Source organism: Lethenteron reissneri, chromosome 26 (assembly GCF_015708825.2).
Source record: "Lethenteron reissneri isolate LAM-NWPU_2019-01 chromosome 26, ASM1570882v1, whole genome shotgun sequence".
NCBI classification, from domain to species: domain Eukaryota; kingdom Metazoa; phylum Chordata; class Hyperoartia; order Petromyzontiformes; family Petromyzontidae; genus Lethenteron; species Lethenteron reissneri.
The window spans coordinates 2,546,072-2,568,550 of record NC_083804.1 but is presented as its reverse complement, the minus strand read 5'-3'; the positions used below and the strand labels follow the sequence as shown (position 1 = coordinate 2,568,550).

At 40.3% G+C, this 22,479-nt stretch overlaps 2 protein-coding genes across 3 annotated transcripts; both read left to right on the top strand.

Moving 5' to 3' along the window:
• The first annotated feature begins 1,001 nt into the window (after window positions 1-1,001).
• On the top strand, window positions 1,002-16,782 carry TOP3A (DNA topoisomerase III alpha). Of its 2 annotated transcripts, none has more exons than XM_061559754.1 (19): window positions 1,002-1,306; window positions 1,744-1,803; window positions 3,201-3,274; window positions 3,593-3,668; window positions 4,778-4,886; window positions 6,355-6,498; window positions 6,909-7,079; window positions 7,854-7,954; window positions 8,043-8,117; window positions 9,149-9,231; window positions 9,775-9,979; window positions 10,357-10,542; window positions 11,063-11,192; window positions 11,491-11,604; window positions 11,877-12,042; window positions 12,714-12,857; window positions 13,677-13,799; window positions 14,575-15,215; window positions 15,988-16,782. In XM_061559754.1, the coding sequence occupies exons 1-19, from the start codon at window positions 1,034-1,036 to the stop codon at window positions 16,143-16,145; spliced, it is 3,033 nt and encodes a 1,010-aa protein (XP_061415738.1). In that variant the 5' UTR covers window positions 1,002-1,033; the 3' UTR covers window positions 16,146-16,782. The 2 variants fall into 2 exon arrangements, with proteins under 2 accessions (XP_061415738.1, XP_061415737.1); XM_061559753.1 differs by having other exon boundaries at window positions 3,198-3,274.
• Window positions 16,783-17,889: 1,107 nt separating this feature from the next.
• Window positions 17,890-20,894, top strand: RPS19BP1 (ribosomal protein S19 binding protein 1). The gene is made up of 4 exons (XM_061559751.1): window positions 17,890-18,057; window positions 18,773-18,901; window positions 19,323-19,420; window positions 20,198-20,894. The coding sequence occupies exons 1-4, from the start codon at window positions 17,970-17,972 to the stop codon at window positions 20,324-20,326; spliced, it is 444 nt and encodes a 147-aa protein (XP_061415735.1). The 5' UTR covers window positions 17,890-17,969; the 3' UTR covers window positions 20,327-20,894.
• The last annotated feature ends 1,585 nt before the right edge of the window (window positions 20,895-22,479 follow it).

Here is a 22,479-nt window from a genome sequence, read left to right as displayed (position 1 = left end):
GACGGTGAAGACGGAGACGATAATGAAGACTCCAGCAGCAACAACGACGGAGATCCCACTCCAAACGACAGCCCCGAGGTCCCCTCCCGTGGCCCCTCTTATACTGCCAGCGTGGCCTGGCTCCGCCCACAGCCACGCCTCCTTCTGGAACCTACCAACGGGTTCTCGACGTGACCCTTCCGTGACCTTTCCCCTACATCCCTCCCTGGGCTATCACGTGGCCTGCTGTCAGTCAGGGCTGCTGTAGCTGCAGATCCCCTTCCCTGCCAGCAGCCGGCGCTATGCTGCCACGTGACCGATTCTATGTCACTACACTTAAATTTTGATTTAAAGCTTTCGTGACTGCAGGAATTCATATTCTTAGTTCTTTCGGTAAATTCACGTAGAAGGGAAATAATAAAATAATAAATATAAAACAATACAAATTCTCACGACGTTTCGACTGCAACACAAGCAATCATCATCAGGTGTGAAATCCACAGCACACTTGTTACAATGGATGCAAGCTAGAACGCTTATTAAATGTCGTACTTAATTTGAAGGGCGATTGTTCGACACATCGCTTATATATTTTCTTTACAAGGCCACAATGTAACTGACTAATGTATCGAGATTTTTCTAGTTACTTTGTTAGAGTCACCGCTTCACTGAAAGCTACTTAAGTAAAAAAAAAATAGCTTGCAACTCTTTCTGCATTGGAATCCTGCATTCCTGCACACGCACAGCTAACATGAATACACTGCGTTCTGTGAAAATGCTCTTACACTTCAGCAATTGCGGATTATAATGATTATTTGAAGTTAGCCGGACACTTTCATAGCCGCGAAGGATCTCCCGCCAATTCGTCCGACTTCGAAATGTAGTTTACATAGAATCGATTCCGTCGACACTCCGCACAAAAATCGAACCGTCGATTCCTTATTTCCAACGATTCATTCATTTGCACCAACGTGGTAATCGAGCCGTGGAATCGCGTGCGTAACGGAATCGCATCGGGTCGATTCCTATATCGCGCTGTGAGTTGCCAGTGTGGATGCTGGGCCTCGTTATAGCGCGGGTCGCGCCGTCGTCGCCGTCGCCGCTGCTGCTGTTGCTTGGCCGTGAAGGACGACGACGACGACGAGGAGGAGGAGGCCACGGCCGCTGCTGGGCACGCTGCCTCATGGCCTCACGGGCGGGCAGGGCGCCAGGGCACGTCCCGGCGGGCGGGCTGGAGCGCGGCGTGAAGCGGGCGCTGTGCGTGGCCGAGAAGAACGACGCGGCCAAAGGCATCGCCGACATCATGTCCCGCGGCGGGTTCACGCGGGTGGGTGAACTTGCATGTCTCTCTGCAACAAACTCGAGAGCGAGATTGACCAAACGCACCACAGCAACATGCTGCTGTTGTTGTTGTGCTCGGGTCACACACCGCGCGCGGCCTGCTAAGTAACTTGAAATGTCCATGTGTTCGTGGGTAGCTGCGCACCAAAAAAGTTATTTATCCCGTGGTAGGGAGAACATTGCACACACTTGGTCTAACATAGCCTACTGGCTGGACTGTGCCGGCAGTCTTGGCGTCGGTAAGAATCGCCTACAAGTTCAGCTGATTAGTTAAAAGCGAAAATACTGCCCCCTTCCGTGGGGGATGTGAAATTGTTTTTACATTTGTTTTTTTTTCCCCTCGCCAATGAGATGGGGTGACCTGCTTGGTGAAATAAAGTTGACTCAATGTTTATACAGATTCTACGACTCTCTTCCTTTCAGAGGGAAGGCCTGTCGAAGTTCAACAAGATATACGAGTACAACTACTCATTTAGTGGACAGGTAAGTGTTTGTATTAATATTAAAGTGTCACTATCCTGAGACAAATTATGGTGCGATTTTTCATCTATAAGTAATATAATACTGTACTATATCTAACAAGGCGGACCAAACCGTGGGGCAGTTCCAGTGATGCTCCTTATTTTCAATATAACTTTATTTGAAGTGGAAAATATACATACCTGTCAACCCCTTATCAGTGCCCTACCTTGTTACAGACCAATTCAGACATTATTGGTCACCCCGTGCCCCTTATACATCTCAACGTTCATCCTACAAAGTTCCATCACAAGGGAGAAACACAAACAAATAGACACTAATGTTTTCCCCCAGCTGTACGCCGTATGGACCTGCAAACTCAATTTCCCTGGACAAGAATACGGCTAAACCGTATATGGGTTTGACAGGTATGAAATATATGAAATTAAAAACTTCTCAGCCATGAGCGAACCTGCCTCTCGGTGGTGAGCCGTTTATGTAGGTTCGTGGTTGAATTAATCAGACTTTTAAAAACTATCTCGAATTATTGTATGGTATGACCTTGTAGGGTAATGAAATTCACGGACAAGAGTGGTAACTCTCCTTGTATCGCGTGTGATGATATTTGCCGGCAGTGTGGTGACTCCTTAAATCGTGTCATGAATGACGAGTGCTTATTAAATACAACGCCGAATTCTTCTTCTTGGTTATTTCGGTAAAGTCACGTAGAATGGAAATAATAAAAATAAAACATAATAAAATAATTCTTACGACGTTTCGGCCACAACGCAAGCAGCCGCCCTCAGATGACCTGTTCAAAACGTGAGAATTATTTTATTATGTTTTATTTTTATTATTTTATTATATCCATTCTATGTGACTTTACCGAAAGAACCAAGAAGATGAATCTCTGCAGTCACGAAAGCTTTAAATCGAAAAAACGCCGAATGTTAATCAACAAAATGTTGAAAAACACAAGCGACTTGAACCCTAATTGTGCAATAATATCTCCCGGACGCAGGAAGTCGCTCGTCTTATTTCTCCTGACAGTCTCTGTGGAAGATATTGCTGATCAAAGTACCGTATACCAGTGGTTTCTCGCATGTTATTTGGCAATGGCATTAGTGATGTGGCTTATGACATGCGATTATTTGCACCAAGAAGCACACACAAAGAGCAACTGGTCGACAACGTTGTGGATTACTGGTGGGGTGGAGGAGGGGCTGCGTCAAGAGAACTGGACAGTGTTGTTGTTTCACTTTGTCACTCGAATGAAATAATTGTACTTATCTTTAGAATAACTCAAATAAAACTATACATGTATTTTTTTTACATAATATGAGTTTACAATCTCAAACAATGCACAGTTTTAAATACAAATATATTTTTTGAGTGATTTCTGTCATTGTGCTTCACAGCAGAATGTCAATGTTGTCATGACCTCAGTGTCTGGACATTTATTGGGGTTGGAATTCATTGCAGGTTTCAGAAACTGGTGAGTCAAATGTTGTACATTTTATAATCTATAATTAACCAAACAATCAGTCTTACGGCTTGTTTTGAGCTTTTTACCATTCATTGTTGCATATATTTTTGGTTCAAATTTGCAAACCACTTCGATTGTTCCATTCGTAATATTTGAAAGCAAAAAGAAAATCACCAGTTATATTTTTACTTTTCGTCACATTACATTTCATGTTAGTTTGGATTCTTGTAAATCTGCACTTGATTGAAAAAACAAACGAATCGACCGTGGAATGTTCAATTGCGATGAGCGTTTCACTTGGACTTAACATGCTGTGTCACTTAACAGGCGAGGCTGTCACCCTGTGGATCTCTTTGATGCCGAAATTGAAAAAATTTGTCCAGACGACTTTGTTACCATCAAGGTTTGTCTTGAATTTTATTTTTTCCTGTGGTGTAAATTGAAAATCAAGCCTGTGGTACAAAGTGTGAACGCACTTGGGGGCCGTCCATTAATTACGTCACGCACCTGGGGGGGGGGGGTCAGACATTTGTAACGATGTGTGACGAGGGGGGGGGGGGTGTGAGAAATGTGACGTCACATCAAAATGAGCAACTTTAAATAAATATAGACAACATGTTCTACTTAATTAAATAGACTTTTTTTTATAAATGTTTTCTTCTACAACATCAGAATGCAGCAACACATTAAATACGCACTATAATGACAATAGTTTAAAGCGATTTGAAGCATGTTTTATTTTCAAAATGGAAATATGGTTTTGGGGGGGGGGGGGGGTAGAGCTTTGTGACGTCATATTTTAGGAGGGGGGTCTGACTTTGTGACGCCGTGTGACGAGGGGGGGGGGGTCAAAGATCGTCCAAAAGCGTGTGACGTCATTTATGGACCGCCCCTTGCTCACCTTGGGTTGTGTCTGCGCTGAGAGGAAGTGTGCCATCCTCTGTGTGCGTTATTAATTTGGGTCGTAGGCTGGGGGACTGACTGTTGCACCACATCACTACACACGTGTAAGACCAGTACTGTACTGTATAACATCATTATTGTTGCAATCCAAAGACATAGTTTCCCTTATCTGCAATTTGTATTACTGATTGGGATTCCTAAATGCTTTTTGACAATTTGGTCAACTGTGGCACCTGTTAAAATCTTTGCATACAGTTATTGCTAATTTGCTGAAATAATGATATTTTTTCCTGCAATATCATTTGAATGTCTTAATGTACACATGTTTACACACAAATTTGTTAAGCACATTTTAGTATTTGCACTGTTGCATTTTAATGTACTGTATATTGAAGCACACTTTGTCTTCTACTTACATTTATTTGTTACATCCACAGAATTGTTCGAAATGTTTGTTGTCTTGTAATTTACCATCGGTCTTCATTAAATTAGACTTTTTCCTACGTCCTTTATTCTGGTTGTAAATACATTTCACTGAATTGTTACTACCTGTAAGCAAAAGCAATGTTGCTGGTGTGTGTGTGTATTTATTCCGTGATCTTCCATTAGAGAACATTGGAAAGAGAAGTGAGGCAATGCCAAGCTTTGATTATTTGGACGGATTGTGACAGAGAGGGAGAGAACATTGGTTTTGAAATAATCGATGTCTGCAAAGCAGGTATGTATATCGCAGCACAAATCTGAAGACAAATTACTGGATTAGAAAATGCTTTGATATTTTAATTGATGTAAGAACACCCAGCTTACCCTCATCATACCTACTATAATCACCCAGGAATGTTTGTCCTTAACCCTCGTGACGTCACTCCACATGGACCAGCCTCCCTCAATAATCATGCGCAAGTGACGTCACTCCACGTCGAACAGCCCCCCTCATTAATAATCATGAGCAGGTGACGGCACTCCACATGGAGCACCCGCCCCCCTCATTAATAATCATGAGCAGGTGACGTTACTCCACATCGAACCGCCCCCCTCATTAATAATCATAAGGTGACGTCCTGCAAATGGACACCCCAACCCCCCCCTATTCATAATAATTAGCGGCTGATGACACTCCACATTGGGGGTCGAGGCGCCACCTCCCCCCCTCCTCGGCGTCAACTCACAACCGTCACTAAAAAGGCAGAACCCACACGTCACGCGATCTCTGTAACGCTATTGAGACATAGAAGTAAAAAGGACGTCATGATGAACGAGGGATTATAACCTTAAAATGAAGTAGGTCTGTGTCACCGCGGCCTTACAAATTGCACACGAATTAATACAATGAATATCACATCGTGGTCTGCTTTTCGCTTGCAAGTTTCAGATTTACTGCAATACACCCGTCCTCGGACGGGCAAAAGGCGTGTTGATATTAAAGGTCCTAGTTTGTCTATTTTCACAGAGTTATTGCATTCCAGTAGTGGCTAATCTGAGTCACTTTGCATGAACAACTAAAACTTAACTCCCCACACAAATGCATTATCAGTTGAAGGCTTATGGTAGACAACCATAGCCCAATAGACTTTTTAACTGCTTATTTGAAACCTGGGTTCACAAATAGTGGCACACCTCAGAAACAATGGTACAAGAGAAGAAGATCAACACATCAACCGGTGGCAGTTAAAACTTTGACTGCCTCTTGAACAGCTCAGAGTCGTGATTACCAGTGGGAAAATCTTGTTGCGTCCTGCTGGGCCACGGAACGAATACCACTGCGACCACTCTTCGTACTCCTCTTCCTCAGTCTGCTCGTTCTTTGCCTAGCGTGAGACAAGTAGCAGGGTTGCTTTTAGGTTCAGTCTTTGCATTCAAGTACTAATTGACGGATTGAATACATTGTTGGGACATTATCAAAATACGTTATCTGTTGTAGAGCCGAATTACCCTTCGCATCATTTGTAAGACAGTTTGATTGTTTTGTGTGCCAAAATTCACATTCAGTAGAATGACACATGGCGCATAGTAGTTGGCACCCGTTGTCACTGACAATGACACACCTCACCTTCATGGATGTGCGTCTTGAGAAAAATCCAACGTGGAAGCTCAAACACAAATTTTCGGTGAATGGTCAAGCACAAGAACAATTATAAAATGTTCGTCCATCATTAACCTTGAAAAATCTGTTGTCGTCTTTTCAGTGAAGCCAAACTTGCAAGTTTTCCGAGCAAGATTTTCTGAGATTACTCAACAGTCGATTCACAACGCATGTAGAAACCTGACACTGCCCGACGCGAACACGAGCAAAGCTGTGGATGTCCGTCAGGAGCTGGATCTGCGTATAGGTAAGTGACGTTGACATTATTATCACATGGTCATTTGAAACTACTATATTGTACGTATGTATGTTGAACTTTTTTCGCATCGTACGTAGCCAACCATGATAATTGTTGCTGATGGGGCATTTAAGAAGTAATCTTAACAGAAATAATAATATGCAGGATAATATGGAAGTGGCATGATGGGCTAAATTTGGTCTTCATCGAAATAACAGGGTTAGGAAAACTGCTATATTGTGGTGCCCCAACTCTGAAGTAGCTCATTATTTTGAGATATATAAGAATATTGCATTTGTTCTTTGCATTGATCAATTTTTAAGATGCTGACACTTGACATTTACATTTTGTATTGTTTTAATGATGAAACATTTTTGTTTGTGTTTTTGGTAAGCATTTGTATTGTTTTTGTCTTATAGGTGCAGCGTTCACTAGATTTCAGACGCTACGGTTACAAAAGATTTTTCCAGCATCTCTTGCTCACCAACTGGTCAGCTATGGAAGTTGCCAGTTTCCAACACTTGGTTTTGTCGTAGAAAGATTCAAATCAATTCAAGCATTCATTCCAGAAGCCTTCCATCAGATTAAGGGTAAGACATGTTTTGTTTTTGCAGGGTAGAACACAGGAATGGTTTACAGAGTTCCTTTCTTTCACCTTCATTCATCACTGAAAACAGTGTTAGACCTTCAAGGGAATAGTCTTATAGTGGTAAAGCAGTGTGCTCTACTTCTCTTTATCTCTGGTCAAATCCTGGATTTGCAGATTGGTGATAATTGGCATCTGAACATGGCCTGGGCCACCCCAAATTGGGTGCCTAAAAATGTGATTTGGAGATCTGTCTGAATCTCTTCACTGAGGTGGAGGCAGCCACACATGGTACTGGCAGCAACCACTCTATTTTGTGAAGACTTATTGTATTATAAGGCACTACTTCCCCTTTATTTAAAAGCACAAGTTCCAGTGTATCTTTTAATCTGACAGGTTGTGTGTGATCAGATTTGAATACTTGTTTGATATTGAGGTGGAACATTTTATAATCTTGAGAATATGGTATTAACTTGAGATCATTGATGGTATAACCACGTTGTTTTTCTCCAACATGGTGTGATATGCTATTTTATCCCCAAGGAGTTTCCTAAATAGGTTTTGATTGTAAAGTTATGGTTACCTTACAAAGGTCTTAATCACACTATAAGTATTCACATTTATTGTGTTTTCAATAATATAAAAAAGCATACAATACTTGGCCAGGATAATTGTAACTTTTGTAGAACATAAGTGTATATCCAGAGCAAATCAATAATCTTTTATAAATGTTATTGTAAATTCTGCCTTGTTAATACGTTGTGAATTTCCCATTTAGTTACACACCAGAATGAGGATGGACTGGTGGAGTTTCATTGGAAGAGAAACCGACTGTTTAACCACACTGCTTGTCTCATTCTCTACCAGTTGTGTATTGAGGTGAGAGTTTATACCTTTAAATTTAAAACAACAAAAATATTTAAATCCATTTGCCGGTGTCTAACATATATTGTAACTTACGTTTTAGAATCCCACTGCTGAAGTTTTAGATGTGACGTGCAAGCCGAAGAGCAAGTGGAGGCCGCAGCCTTTGGACACAGTGGTACGTATTGCAAGCTGAGCACATGCAGTATATGAATAGAATACGATTAAAGCAATGTTTGTTACATGAATACAGGTGATACAGGAGAACCGCTTTCAGCCAACACAGACTTTTCCTTTGGTGTACAGCTGTATTATAAATGATGGTATCCCCACCAGAGGATGAGAATCATCAACTTGAAAAAGAACACGTGTTTTAATTGGTCTTGTTGAAGTGTGAAATGTAATATATTTTGTGACGTTATCTGATACTCAATTACAACACACTTTTGGAAAACATTACCACCCAGCCTTTGGCTGAAGAATTGCTACAGACATGAGACATCTTCATTACCTCGGTTTAATTGAGGTGATGAGAAAAGATGATTGAGACTGCAGGAAAAAAATCACAAGATGAAAATTAGCATAATATGCATAACACCAACAGTCCTAGGTTGAAATGAGAGAAATGGTTAGGGAGGAAATACATTTTTAAGTCACAGTAGAATACAAAAATGTATCAGAAAATCTGATCGTGAAGAGAAAATAATTGATATATTAACATTCACACAGGCATAAATCATAACTTGTGATTATCCAATTCAAAACACTGAATAAAATAGCTTTCATTGTCCCGACTCAAACTTATATAAAGAGACAACTCTACCCACATGCTGATTGATTTATACGACTGGCTTCCCAAAATACCTGTGCATAAATTAGACTTTTCTTCATCAGTAGCCTTTTTCTGATCATTTATTTTTCACAATGAGAGGCTGCCGCTTCGCCTTCGCAGCTTCTGTAAACTTGAAGAGGCTTCTTACACATTTTCATAAAATTGAGAGCTTTACCTTGCATGCCTATACTGCTATACAGGAATTATACAAATGTTTCTAATCAGCATTGTAAATATGCCAATTAATTCACAGCTATTCCTGAGAGTAGTATATCCATTAATATAAAAAATAACGCAATTATGAATACCATATATATTTGTAATAAAATACAATTGTGAGAAATGAACGTGTCTTTGTATATTGTCATTTTATTCAGGAAATGGAGAAACTGGCATCTCGAAAGCTGAAAATCAATGCGAAAGAAACTATGAAGATTGCTGAAAAGCTTTATACCAAAGGGTAAATAATTTGTGTATATTGACGATGGTTAACACAGAGTTATTACTAATTCCCCAGGGAAAGGGTACTGGGAGCTCCCTACACCCTACCAGGCTATCAGGCTCTTCCCACAGCACTGACCGAGGGTTCATCCAACTTTGCCAGCCGGGTAAAGCAGCCCCTTAGCCTGGCTCTCAAACCCTCTATCCCAGAGCCCCCTACTCCCCTACCGCTCGCTCTCCTGGCTCCCCGCGAAGATCCCGTCTACGTCACGGGTCTTCCCTCAAATACCCCAGGAGGCATGACGTCACTTTTCCTTGACGGCATTTCCCCCCGAGGCGAGTGTGACCCGACGTCAGCACTCCACTCCTCAACATCTGTACCGTGCTGGTGAATCTCGATACCTAAGTTTGACTCTGGCCATGGTTAACATTTTGCGGAGGTCCTCTTGCCAGCAGTGGAATGAGAAGCAACTGCAAGGAGAGAAAGCATGTTTTGTTTTAAATGGATGTAATTTAAATGATAGTCTGCATATTGTCATTCACTGTATATTTTTTACTGCAGGTTCATTAGCTACCCACGAACAGAAACCAACGTTTTCCCAAAAGGCATGAACCTTGCTGCGTTAGTTGAGATGCAGACACAAGATCGAAACTGGGGTGCATTTGCCCAAAGGCTCCTTGAAGCTGGGCCAAATCCAAGAAATGGCACAAAGTCTGATCAAGCCCATCCTCCTATCCACCCAACTAAATACACTGCAGAACTGAATGTAAGTACGTGATGTGCCCATCAGTGCATACGATTGTCAAAGGGCATCATGGTCCAATTTTGCCAATGTTGAAAAAATCCTGCAAATTACTGAATTGTGATTAATAAACAGCAATAATCGCCCTCTACTGACAGACTTAATCTCCCAGGTCACTCTTGCAAATAAGATTCATCCTGTTATCTTGCGTTCTCTCCTGGTTAAACAAAATGAACTTGAAACTACTTGAAACATAAAGTGCTGCCTCTGAATCAAATAGCCCTGCCATCCATGCCTCAGCATGGCAGTGGCACCATCAGTTTCATCTGAAGAGTGGCATAATGATGTCTAATTACATTACTAGTTCGACTACTAATGTGTCTGTTTTTTTATTCAATTAGGGGAATGATCAGCGCTTATATGAATTCATTGTTCGTCATTTCCTGGCCTGTTGCTCCCAAGATGCACAAGGACAGGAAACCACAGTGGAAATTGAAATTGCTGGAGAGAGGTTTTTTGCAAATGGACTCATGATCACAGCTCGGAATTATCTGGATGTTTATCCTTATGACAAATGGAATGCTAAGGTAATAATATAGAACTAGCTGTTTTAACTAACAGCGTTACCCATAATGCATTGTGTCGACAACATTTTTTCATTTTGATTTTAATTTAAATGAGTATACAGTAATACATGTTTGATTATTAAAGAGTTACTCTAATAATAGGTAACTATTCGTATGCCTATTAAACATTTCTTTATCAGGAAAACCAATGTAAAGTTGTTTTTAAGTGTATCGTGCAGTCTCTTATTTACGAATGTGTTCGAGATTTTTGTTATTTGTGCTTGTGCACCACTACCATTGCAGCATCACTTCTATAACAAAATTTGTTGCCAAAGCATTAGCACATTTGGTATGTTATTAGACAACCATATAAGAGAGTTGACATAATTTCACATTAGGTTGACTGGAGCAATGAACAAGTTTGGTTAAACACTGATCCCATCCCTTCATGCTACAATAAGAATCTCAAAGTAATATTTTATCACTGAATTTTTTTTTACACGTTATTCACAAATTTATTTTTATTGTTTTACATGTTTAGGTCATCCCTGTTTACACTACAGGAGTGAAATTCCAACCCAGCAATATTGAAATGACGGACGGGGAAACCAGTCCCCCGCAGCTTTTGTCTGAAGCTGATTTAATTTCCCTCATGGAAAAACATGGAATTGGTTAGTTGCGCATGTACAGTGCCAGTTCTAAGTACACTTAACTGATTAAACTCAGACTAATATACTTGCATCCACAGTGCTGGATTAAAGGTATGCGTGACGAGCAAACAAAGTATATTGAGGGCTAAAATATCCATATTTGCCAAAGACTTTTCTCTAAAAACATGTTTTTAAGCTAACCTTGAAAAAGCATATGAACGTTGGTTAAATTTAGTAAAAAAACAGTCATGACTTATACCTAATCAGTGTTAATTAAAGTTGCATATGCTGATTTAGTTTTATATGGTCATTGTTACAGGTACAGATGCCACGCATGCAGATCACATTGAAACCATCAAGTCCAGAATGTACGTTGGGCTGACGCCTGCACAAAGATTTCTGCCAGGAGAACTTGGAATGGGGTTGGTGGAAGGTCCGGATTTCAAATTCTACATGATTCATGTTGTGCTGTATTGACTTTGTACGTGCTACAGTCACATATCAGTGGGCATCTCATATCCACGATGGAGAAACACATGTGATTTTTGACGTGAATCGCTCTTTATATAGAAAAGCACCACCTAGTGTTGGAGTAAGAGAGGCCCATTTAAATAATTGTGGTATAATTTTTCAAGGCCATTCAATGAGATGTAATGGTTAATTTACAATCTGTAATATGGTAACATTTCTACGTTTCATTCCTAGGCTATGATGCAATGGGGTATGAAATGTCCAAGCCAGACCTTCGTGCCGAGCTGGAAGCTGACCTTAAGCTAATATGTGAAGGGAAAAAGAACAACACCACAGTTTTGCAACAACAAATCCAAAAGTATAAGCAGGTGTTTTTGGAAGCTGTTTCCAATGCTGAAAAGTAAGTGTCACCCTTCACACTTGCAACACAAAACTGCCAGCTCCTTGCCAAGCCAAGTTGGCTCCAGTTAAACATGTGGTTTTATTCAATAGACAACAGTTTGTGTATTGTATGTAGCGATGGACAAATCTAGGAGTTGTGTTCATACCCAGTAATGTTTTAGCACCCCCTTGCTCCGTTTACCAACCCAGCTGATCCAGAGCTGCTGGGAACTGAAGCCCATGGTTTAGGTTCATCAGTCATTGCCGAGAAGTTGGCCATACAGTAAAACCTTGGATTGCGAGCATAATTCGTTCCGGAAACGTGTTTGTAATCCAAAGCACTCGTATATCAAAGCACTTGTATATCAGTTGTGATCACGTGACGCTCGGCAGACAAAGCGTATACGTACTACTCGTATTGCAAGACCTCGCTCGTTTATCAAATATTTATTTAAAATTTTTGCTCGTCTTGCAAAACACTCGCAGACCAAGTTACTCGCAATCCAAGGTTTTATTGTACTTCACCGCGCTCGTCGGCGCAAGTTGAAGGGAACACATTTTGTCTCGCCAGATATCTAGTCTAACTGCTCGGGCTATAAACCACTCAATCCTCTATGCCTCCGGTAAGGCAGTGCTGTGTTGAAGAGGAGCAGACTGGTACCACATGTTAACGTTATCGTTGAATTGTAGGTTGGATGAAGCCCTGTCATGTTACCTTGGAGAGCCTCAACAGTCTATTGCGAATGAAGAAACTATTCCCAGGAGATTAGAACCTGTGAGAAAGTGCCCGCAGTGTAAAAGCAACATGGTGCTGAAGCAAACCAAGGATGGCAAGTGAGTACTTGAGTGCTGCATTTATTTTCCTTGCCGCTGCTGCTGCTGCTGCTGCTATATACCAATATTTGATACTGCTATTTAAATGTCCTTTTGGCATACTATATTTAATATATATCCAGGTATGAACTTTGTTTTGTAGCAAAACAAAGTATGGACCCTACTTTTACTGCATTCCTAGTTATTTTGTTTTCTTGGAATATTTTACAGTTACAACTTTTGACTCTCACTGCTCACCGGAGTCGTTTGACCATTTCTCTACACATTTCAATCACTTTCTTCAAGTCTCATCTAGTTTACATATTTTACCTTTATCTGCCAGTACATATAGTAGGCATGCAACTATGCATTGATTAAAATGTATTCTTATGCTCACGATTCGTGCATCACATTGCATGTTTAACAATAATTTCACGTGGCCCTTAGTGCCCTTAAGAGGTTTCACATTCACCACAATATTAAAACAAACATTATATTCGTGAGATGTGGGTGTGTGCAGGGTTATTTGGTCACAGGTATATGAACTATAGCTTTGTGTTTTGAATGTGAATTATGTATGTCACATTCGTGTTACTGTGTTTTGTATTATGTATTTGTTTGTATTAAGTATGCATTTATAGATACATATATTCTTTATGGTTGGAGAAATGGCCCATTGGTTAGTGCATTGGACTACAAACCTGTCGATCTGAGTTCGAAGCCCAAGATCAGTAGAGTGCTGGGGGTGGGGGGATGGAAGGGGGATGGGGAATGCAGCCCATATTGTTTATATTTACAAAATAACCTTTGATTTCTAACTTCCCTGCAATGTTTTAACAGGTTCATGTTGACCTGCCTGGGTTTTCCAAACTGTAGAGCAGCAGTCTTTTTTCCTGATTTTGTTTTAGAAGCAACCAGAGATGAGAGCATCTGTCAGTTTTGCCAGCCAAATGCAATACACAGGTAAGTGGGTTACATATCGATCTTAATTTAATTTGTCCACCGTTGGTTCAGCAGGTACTGTATTCTTTGCGCTGTGCCTTTTATGGTTGAACTATATACTTAACTTTTTTATTATGCTCAGAGGTGACCACGTGGCTTGGGGGATAGTGCGTTGAGCAAGGACCACTGGAATTCTGGGTTCAAATCCAGGCAGAAATCCCATGATTAAATCAAGTTCAATGAGTTGATGGTATCATCCTGGTCACCACTGACTTTCAGAAAAGCTTCACGTTAAATACTTTTTTGCATGATAATTCCGCAAGCACACTCTCCTCCGGCCAAAACCTGGCACGCGCAAAGTTATTGTTTATAAGAAAAAAGCTGCGTTCTTGGAGCAAAATGTCTTACCTTTCAATCAATAATATAATTGTGTAATTAATCATTTATGTATGGATCATTGATTGCCATAGTTACACATGAAAATTATTACGTGATGTTAAGGTTTTAAATATGTAAATGGTATGATTTAATTAAAGTTAACATTTGAACAATGCATATAGTTTATTTACGTGAATAATATGTAAAAAACATTTTTAGCACCTTCTGTTGAATGTCATGGACTAAGCAGAATTGAGGACTTGATCTTGCGTTGTCGCATTAGTATTACAATGTCTAATATTCAGGGATCAGTTGCTTAACTTGTGTGGTCGTCTAGTGCAATGTCAAGGATATTGAAGCGTTAAATGAAATTATAAAAATTGTGTATTCATTCATGAAATGTGTGTTTTCATTTTAGGTTAAAATTTAAGTTCAAGAAAAACTCTGTCATTCCTTGCACACCTTTGGATTATGTTGGATGCGTTGGTGGCTGTGATGATGTCATAAACGACATAGCGGATTTAAAATACCTGCGGCCTGTTACAACTCCCAACCAGTCCCGTCAAAGTCAACCCTCCGCTTCAGTTGCGCGGCAAAGGGGAACATGCCAGCCGTCAAACGCATACGTACAACGGCCACCACAGCAGGCACCTCCTCCACCTATGGCCATGTTACAAATACCTCCTGGAAGAAACGAAGAAAATGCTGTCGTCTGCAACTGTGGAATTGAGGCTACCCTCCTTACCGTCAAAAAGGAAGGCATCAACAAGGGGCGAATGTTCTACAAGTGTCCGTCAGGTGTATGCAACTTTTTCCTTTGGGCAGATCAACAAGACAGTGGATACAGATCTGCACAGAGCAACCAAGGTTCTTTTCATTCAAGCACAGTATCTCGCGGAGGCCACGATGAAGTGATGTGCTCTTGTAACAATCCAGCCGTAATGCGCACTATCGTAAAAGACGGACCGAACAAGGGTCGCCAGTTTTACACTTGCTCCAAACCTAGAGATGAGCAATGTGGATTTTTCCTGTGGATGGCTGATGAACCCTCAAATTCAGGTATGTATATTCACGTGTCTTTTTTCCCAAATGAAAGCTAGTAATAGAGTAATAGCCATGCTATACTATTCGCATGGATAATGAGGATCTTGTGTTTATATTGTATGCTTGATTATTAAAACGGATCTTAATTTTGTTCTATTTACCATTTGAAATGAACTAAAGTTGAAATATATTGGATAAATTAGTTAATACTTTGGTGGCATATAGTATTAACACAATTTTTTTTACATCACAATGAATTACACAATACCACCATAGAAATTTTGTATCTTTTTAATCTTTACACTTACTGATATGTAATTATTAGGGTTCCGGTGGTGAGCACACTGCTATATGAACCCAGTAATCTTGAGTTCGATATTTGGCCATGGTTGATGTCCATGGTGAGGGATATCTGAACCGGCGCTGTGCTCCTCCATTCACCACCCCGCACTGACCAATGTGGCAAAGCATGGTCAACTGGATTGGCACAGGGATGTAATTTATTCTATTTATATTTAGTTTTCTAATGAAGATAATGCATTCGTTTTATTTTTTAATTTTTTAAAGCATTTGGTGTTGATGAAATGTGTGAAATTGATAGTTATTGTGCAATAACTATCAATGTTTTATTGTACAGTAATGTAAATAATTAATATATTAAGGTTTCATATTTTGACGCATAACCTATGACAATACCATGTTTGCATATAAGCAAATAGTTTTATTCATCCTTTGTTGCTTTTTACTGACAGACTAAGCAGTAATAATTGTGACTTTGCTTTCGCAGCTCATTCCGTTGCAAGACCTCCACTGCGGCCTGACAATGCAAGACCCACGTCAAACAATAGAACAGCTGGCGAGGATACCACAGTGAGAGCCAAGAGAACTTGTGGAATCTGCCATCAACCTGGACACAGAAGGACAACTTGTCCTATGAACAAATGATTGTTTCAGGAGAGTAAAATTACGAATCCAGTACATCCCTTTTGTCAGTCCATTGCTGGATGAGGGCCTCCCAACATTGTGTGGGCCTTGGGGGTTAATTGACCACACTGGTCAATGCCGGTTGCTGAAGACGGAAGTAAAATGACCGCTGCTTAGAAGTACAGTACAGCAATGGGCTTTGCTCCGCATCTGCCTACAAACTACGTTTTGGTTGTCCATGCTCTATCCAGTTTCACCCCTTCTTTTGAGATCTGGCAAGATCAGGCTCAAGTCGGCTGATTTGGTCAGACAATAAATAACGAAAGTGTTTGTTATATTTACGTGTTAAATACTGCCAGTTAATCTGATTTATGCATAATTTCAGGTATTCTTGAAAATGTTTTATAGAGCTTTACTGTATATTCCAATTTAACAAGAACTTTAAAAAAACCTGAAAAAGGGAAAGCATGACACTTGTACAATTTACATTTTTGTATATTATATATTCCGAGATAAATTTAACCAAAAAGTACATGATGTAATATACGGTGTGTTTTGCAATTGTTTTACACCATGAGTGTTTGTTGTATTAAAAATGGTAATATGAACCAAATGTCGTATGTTGTGAGTAAATGTTAAATATGAATGCAGTATCAGATCATGAGGCAGTGTTTTAAAATATAGTGGGATACGATATCCACTCGCGTAATTTAGAGAACACAATGTAATTCAAATAATATTTTGTTTGCGTTCTTCTTTATCTTTTGTGTAACGTTTTTTTCCCTGATTTATATCTGCTTCGTGCAGTAGTTTGATCTTTGCTATTATCATGGATGATGATTCCAGTTCACTTGCAAATGACCCACGATCCTGGTCGCTTCGAGTTCACACCCGGTGTTCCTTCCACATTTATAAACGCGCATTACATTATTTTCTGCTTTAAATTTCCACGTGATAAACCACTTTTCGATTTAAAGCTTTCGTGACTGCAGGGATTCATCTTCTTGGTTCTTTCGGTAAAGTCACGTAGAAGGGAAATAATAAAATTAAACATAAAATAAACACGACGTTTCGGCCACAACACAAGCAGCCGTCCTCAGGTGAAGAAACAAGAGCTGTCGAAAAGACAACGCTGTCCAAGAACGCTCTTTCCGACGGCTGTTTCTTCACCTGAGGACGGCTGCTTGTGTTGTGGCCGAAACGTCGTGATCATTTTATTATATTTTTATTTTATTTCCCTTCTACGTGACTTTATCGAAAAAACCAAGAAGACAAATCACTTTGTTGAGCTATCATTTGTGGTGAGGTCGCTTCTGAAAAATAAGCGAATAGCTCAATGGGCTTTACCTGGTGAGATTAAGCAAAGTTTCGTTTTATTTGTATTGTATTTTAAGTGATTTTATTTACCTATACTTTGCACTCCTATCGTATTTTGTATTGTAACGGTTCTGACCCCGTCCCCCTTCTGAACATCTGTGAAAAAGAGTTTAATAGCTCATCGGATTCCTCCAGTATAAGTACATATTCTGATTCTCACCTGGTATGAAAAAAATATATACTTGAATTAAAAAAAAAAAATTGTTTACCTTTCCTATACTTTTCACATCTGTTGGGGTTTTTTTTTATTTATTCTTGTAACTTTCTGACCTCGTGCCCCTTCTGAACATCTGTGAAAAAGCTTGGGAGCTCATCGGATTCCTCCTATACAAATGTAAATATTCAGATCGCCCCCTTGAAAGTGGACCACGTGGTTCGCCGCGGACCCTTACGGTGGTCAAAATTACCGCGGTACCTGCGGCCTCCCACAATCCCCCGCACCCGCTCAGCCGCTGTAGAGAAGCCGCAATGTCGGCCGCGCTGGTGCGTCGCGGCCTGGAGCTGCTGCAGGCTGAGGACGACGCGGCCCCGCGGGCCTCCACGGCGTCGCGCAAGGGTGAGGAAGGGAGCCCTTCTCCTCCCCCCCCCCCCCCGCGTGGCCTTCTCACTCTCGGACGAGAAGGCCACGGGGCCTACGCTGCGCCTGAGCAGTGCCGCCCACGTGGCCTGTTACAGGGTGGTCGGGATGTCTTGTGACCCACATTTAATTCTCTCGACTAAATTTTTGTTAAAAATCTAAGTGAGGGTTATCTAAAACATAAATGAATATTCAAAGGAAAAACATGTTAGCGGTCACATTTTTTTTGGGGGGTGGATTAAAGATTTGGACCATCCTGTACATGTGGGGCCATGCTGTGTTGGTACTGGATTCGGCATCGTGTTGTGTGCGGCTGTGGGTACCGCTCCAATCGTTTGCTACAATGTAACCATATGGGGACGGCTTTGGTTGGCAGGGCTTAAATAATGGGGTCTATTTTTGTAACCGCTTCGACTCCATGATGAACAAGCATTGTCCGTTATGAAGCATCTCCGATTAACAGGGTTGGGATGGTGATCATTTCTTCTGCCACCAGGTATAGAATGGGGCAAGTTTAAGGACGGCTACTGTTGGCTAAAAGTTTCTTACAAAGGTGGTTAGGGGAGTGGATAAGTTTTAGAAGTGTATTCAGGATCTTGCGGATCTTAAATGTGAATTTCCTGGCAAGCCCTTTCGTATACAGCACTAACTTTTGAAGAATGTTATGTTTGTTTTGGGTTGTGTTTTTTTTTAGGGAAAACGAAGTCTTCTGAACATTCAGTTCAAAGCATTGCAAAGAAAAGCAAAACCAATAAGAAACTACAAAAGAAACGGATGCGTAACCAACCAACAGTAAAAAATAAAAGTGTAAAATCTGCCATCGGTAAGTTTGCATTATATTGTCATGACAATCACGTTTCCTGTAAATGGGGATTGCAAAAGTTGTGATAGGATTGCAAATGTGGAATATAATCTGTGGGTTTCTATACATCAGTAGCAATATTACACTTGGAACAATATGGCAATTGACAGCCTAGATTTGAAGTTTTCGTGACCGCAAGGATTCATACTCTTTGGTTTTGTCGGTACCGTCACAGCAAAATTACTTTAATTTTTTACCTACGTGACTTTACCGAAAAAAACAAAGTATAATTGACTCCGCTCGCTATTGTCACGTGCCCATAATCCGATGGTGTAGAGGTGTCGTCGGTATAATGTGCTGGATGTTTGGATGTGCGATTTTCTACTGCATGAAACGTACATAACTTTGCAAACGTTAATGTGATACTTTGTTTTTTTTGTAGAGGAATATAAACGCAAACAAAATGCCAATCCCTATAAAACGAATTTGCAGTACCTGCTGAAGAACCAGTCATCTTCTACAAAAAAAATTACACAAAAGGTACTCGCCAGGGCTCTAGAATGTTCACATTGTGAGCAAGTGACCGACACATTTAATGAATGCATTTTAAGGAGTTATCAATAACAACGGAGGTTGTGTTATTTAAATAACGCATTTATTTTACGTGGCTTTAGTTTTATTTCTCAGTGAAGCCAATTGAAAATTAGCCTCTTAAGATACTGTTGTTGGTTTAAAACCTGGCTTGCAAATGTGACGGAATAAGGTGGGAGAAATGCCTCATGTAAAAATTAGATTATCTTTAATAAAAAAAAAATATTTAGAACTCAATTGGCGTATCCAATGCTATCACGGTTGCTCACTATATCTGATTCATTTCGTTATTAAAGGTAAAGGATATGCTTAAGCCCAGCCACACGTCGGTCACTGCATGTTAATGATGGACACAATGTTCTATTTGTTCTTCTTGGACCACCTAAACACATGAATAAAGAATACAATTTTAAATACTGTATACTGAACCTGAACAGCACGCAAGTTAAATCATCCATGAAATATTCAGCTGCTGTCAGTAATTTGTGGTGAATGTTTGATTAGTAATCCTACCGTTATTTTTTCCCAGATTTTACAATTCAAATAACCCAAAATAAGCTGAAGTTAATGTGCCTCATATGCAGACTGAGATGGTTATGCATTGTTACGATTGTCACTGGTTTTATGTATTTGAATTGATTGTGTTCTTACAGAATACATTTTGTTAATTCAAAGAAATCGCTTCACCGCTATGCAAACAAGATTATACATTTTTGTATTTTATAGATCCTGGCGCAAAACCGAGGAAGAAAAGCCAAAGACAAACCTGTAGATGGGAAGAAGCCTAAAATTAAGAAGAGTCTCTTTTCTGATGCATTATTCAGGATGTTTCAAAAGGAATATTTTGGCAAATAAATGTGTTTTTGTAAGATTTGTTTTCTCCCTCTCTTGGTATTGGACATTCAGTACCCGAGTTATTGTTTCATGCATTCCCAATAATAAATAAAGGACAAAGCAATCTAGAATGTTCCACTTGTTTGAGTATACTCAAAATAGATGAAAGCAGCAACACCATTCCCTGGTATATCCAACAATATATGGCCTAGAAGTTTGAACCCCCCTCTTATAATGAAAACCACTCGATGGATCATATGTAATAACACTATGGGGACCTCATTTGCCAGTAAAAATATGATAATTGGTTCTTTACCCTTCTATCTGGCAACAAAACTGACACCTTTTTGCAAGGAGTCATGTTTGCATAGACCGCAATACCTGCAGTCATAACACAAACAAAAGAACATAACTCTGATAATGTGCACTGTCCTTGAAGTTGATTGGTCCACACCCGAGACAGCTTTCCTTCGAGCCTAGTCTCATATGGGTTGGACCAGATGACGCCAAAAGGCGCAGTTTTTATTAAAATGATTAAATGTTTTTGAAATGTCGAATACATGTTTTAATAAATTGTAAATATCGATGTTTTTTTGTTTCCAGCAAATTCTTCGGTGATTCTCTGTCCTGCGGTTCCTCCTACCGAGTTCAAAAGCTATTCCCCCCCCCCCCTCATGCCAACGGAGCATGCCTCTGAAGAGTAGGTCACCAAATCAATGGTAGAGGTTAATTTAAAATGTGAAGTGAAAACCTAGCTAAATTCCATAATTTGTCTCGTCCATATTGTATGATGAATAGTCGAGCAGTGTACAGTATTTAAAATGTAAACAATTATAACTTGGGGATTGTAAAGTTACTCGTGGAATTGTGAACGATTTTTTATTGCACGACTTGAGTCCATATTCTGGAACATTTACAAATGACAACCACTTTAAGACCACTCTTAAAATGCGTAAGCAAAACCAGGGACGGTGTACATGGTGCCAATGTTTTGCACCCTGGTCTATTGCTTTTATTGAGATATTGGAAGCAATTTATTCTTTAACAAATTCCATAGCGGACTTTTTTTATAGTGCGAGTGACATCGGGCTATATATTTTTTTCATTTTCCTTCAGCGCTGTATAGTACTTTAGCTTTTAAAAAAAAATTGGTGACCCCGAGATCACTCCTGCAAATGGCGATGAGATGTTAACTACCTCGCCTGGTATGCAGGAGGTCGTGGGTTCGATGTCGACCCTGACGCCTGCTGCTGTATATTTGCAGTTTGCGTGTCTCTCCCTGTGGTCGCGTGGATTTTTTTCCTCCGGGTCGTCTGGGTGTTCCCTCCACATTTAGAATAAGCCACATGAGTTTAAATAGTTTTTTGGCTGCTATACTTTATACACGATAAGCCCAGTTCGTTTAGCAATCATTTGTGGCCAGGTCGCTTCTGAAATAAAGAGTTAATATAGCTCGGTGAGCCTTACCTTGGTAAAGTAAAACGTGCTGTATTTGGCTGCTGCTATACATGTCCACACGATAAGCCACTTAGGGGCCGTCCATAAATGACGTCACGCGATTTTGGACGATTTTTGACCTCCCCTCGTCACGGCGTCACAAAAAATCAGACCCCCCCCCTCAAATATGACGTCACAAAGCTCTGCCCCCCCCCCAAACCATATTTCAATTTTGAAAATAAAACATGCTTCAAATCGCTTTAAACTATTGTCATTGGAGTGCGTATTTAATGTGTTGCTGCACTCTGATGTAGAAAACATTAATAAGTATATTTAGGTAAGTATAACGTTTATATTTATTTAAAGTTGCGCATTTTGACGTGACGTCACATTTCTCACCCCCTCGTCACAAATGCCTGACCCCACCCCCCCATAGGTGCGTGACGTCATTTATGGACGGCCCCTGAGTTATAATTTGTGACAGGTCGCTTCTGAAAAAAAATAAAAAAACACGTTTATTTAGTTTCTCGTGAGATTCATACTCGCCTCTCTCTCTCTCGAGTTCTTCTCCCCTGCTGAAAAAAAATTACTTTTCAACTTCTGTTTCGCCTGCGGCCCGCAATACAACAATCCCATTCACCCATTGCACACACCGCGATTCGATTCGCGCGGACTAAACGCTGAATCGATGCAGTCCCAGCCGCGCCGCGCGAGGTTCCACAACTGGTCGTCGATTC

Excerpts from the sequence above, each read along its gene's own strand:
- RPS19BP1 (XM_061559751.1), top strand. The coding sequence starts at position 17,970 with ATGTCGGCCGCGCTGGTGCGTCGCGGCCTGGAGCTGCTGCAGGCTGAG. Across the intron at positions 18,902-19,322 it reads AAGTGTAAAATCTGCCATCG|AGGAATATAAACGCAAACAA; the intron begins GTAAGTTTGCAT and ends TTTTTTTTGTAG. Across the intron at positions 19,421-20,197 it reads CAAAAAAAATTACACAAAAG|ATCCTGGCGCAAAACCGAGG; the intron begins GTACTCGCCAGG and ends TGTATTTTATAG.
- TOP3A (XM_061559753.1), top strand. The coding sequence starts at position 1,034 with ATGCTGGGCCTCGTTATAGCGCGGGTCGCGCCGTCGTCGCCGTCGCCG. Across the intron at positions 6,499-6,908 it reads GGAGCTGGATCTGCGTATAG|GTGCAGCGTTCACTAGATTT; the intron begins GTAAGTGACGTT and ends TTTGTCTTATAG. Across the intron at positions 15,216-15,987 it reads TGATGAACCCTCAAATTCAG|CTCATTCCGTTGCAAGACCT; the intron begins GTATGTATATTC and ends TTGCTTTCGCAG.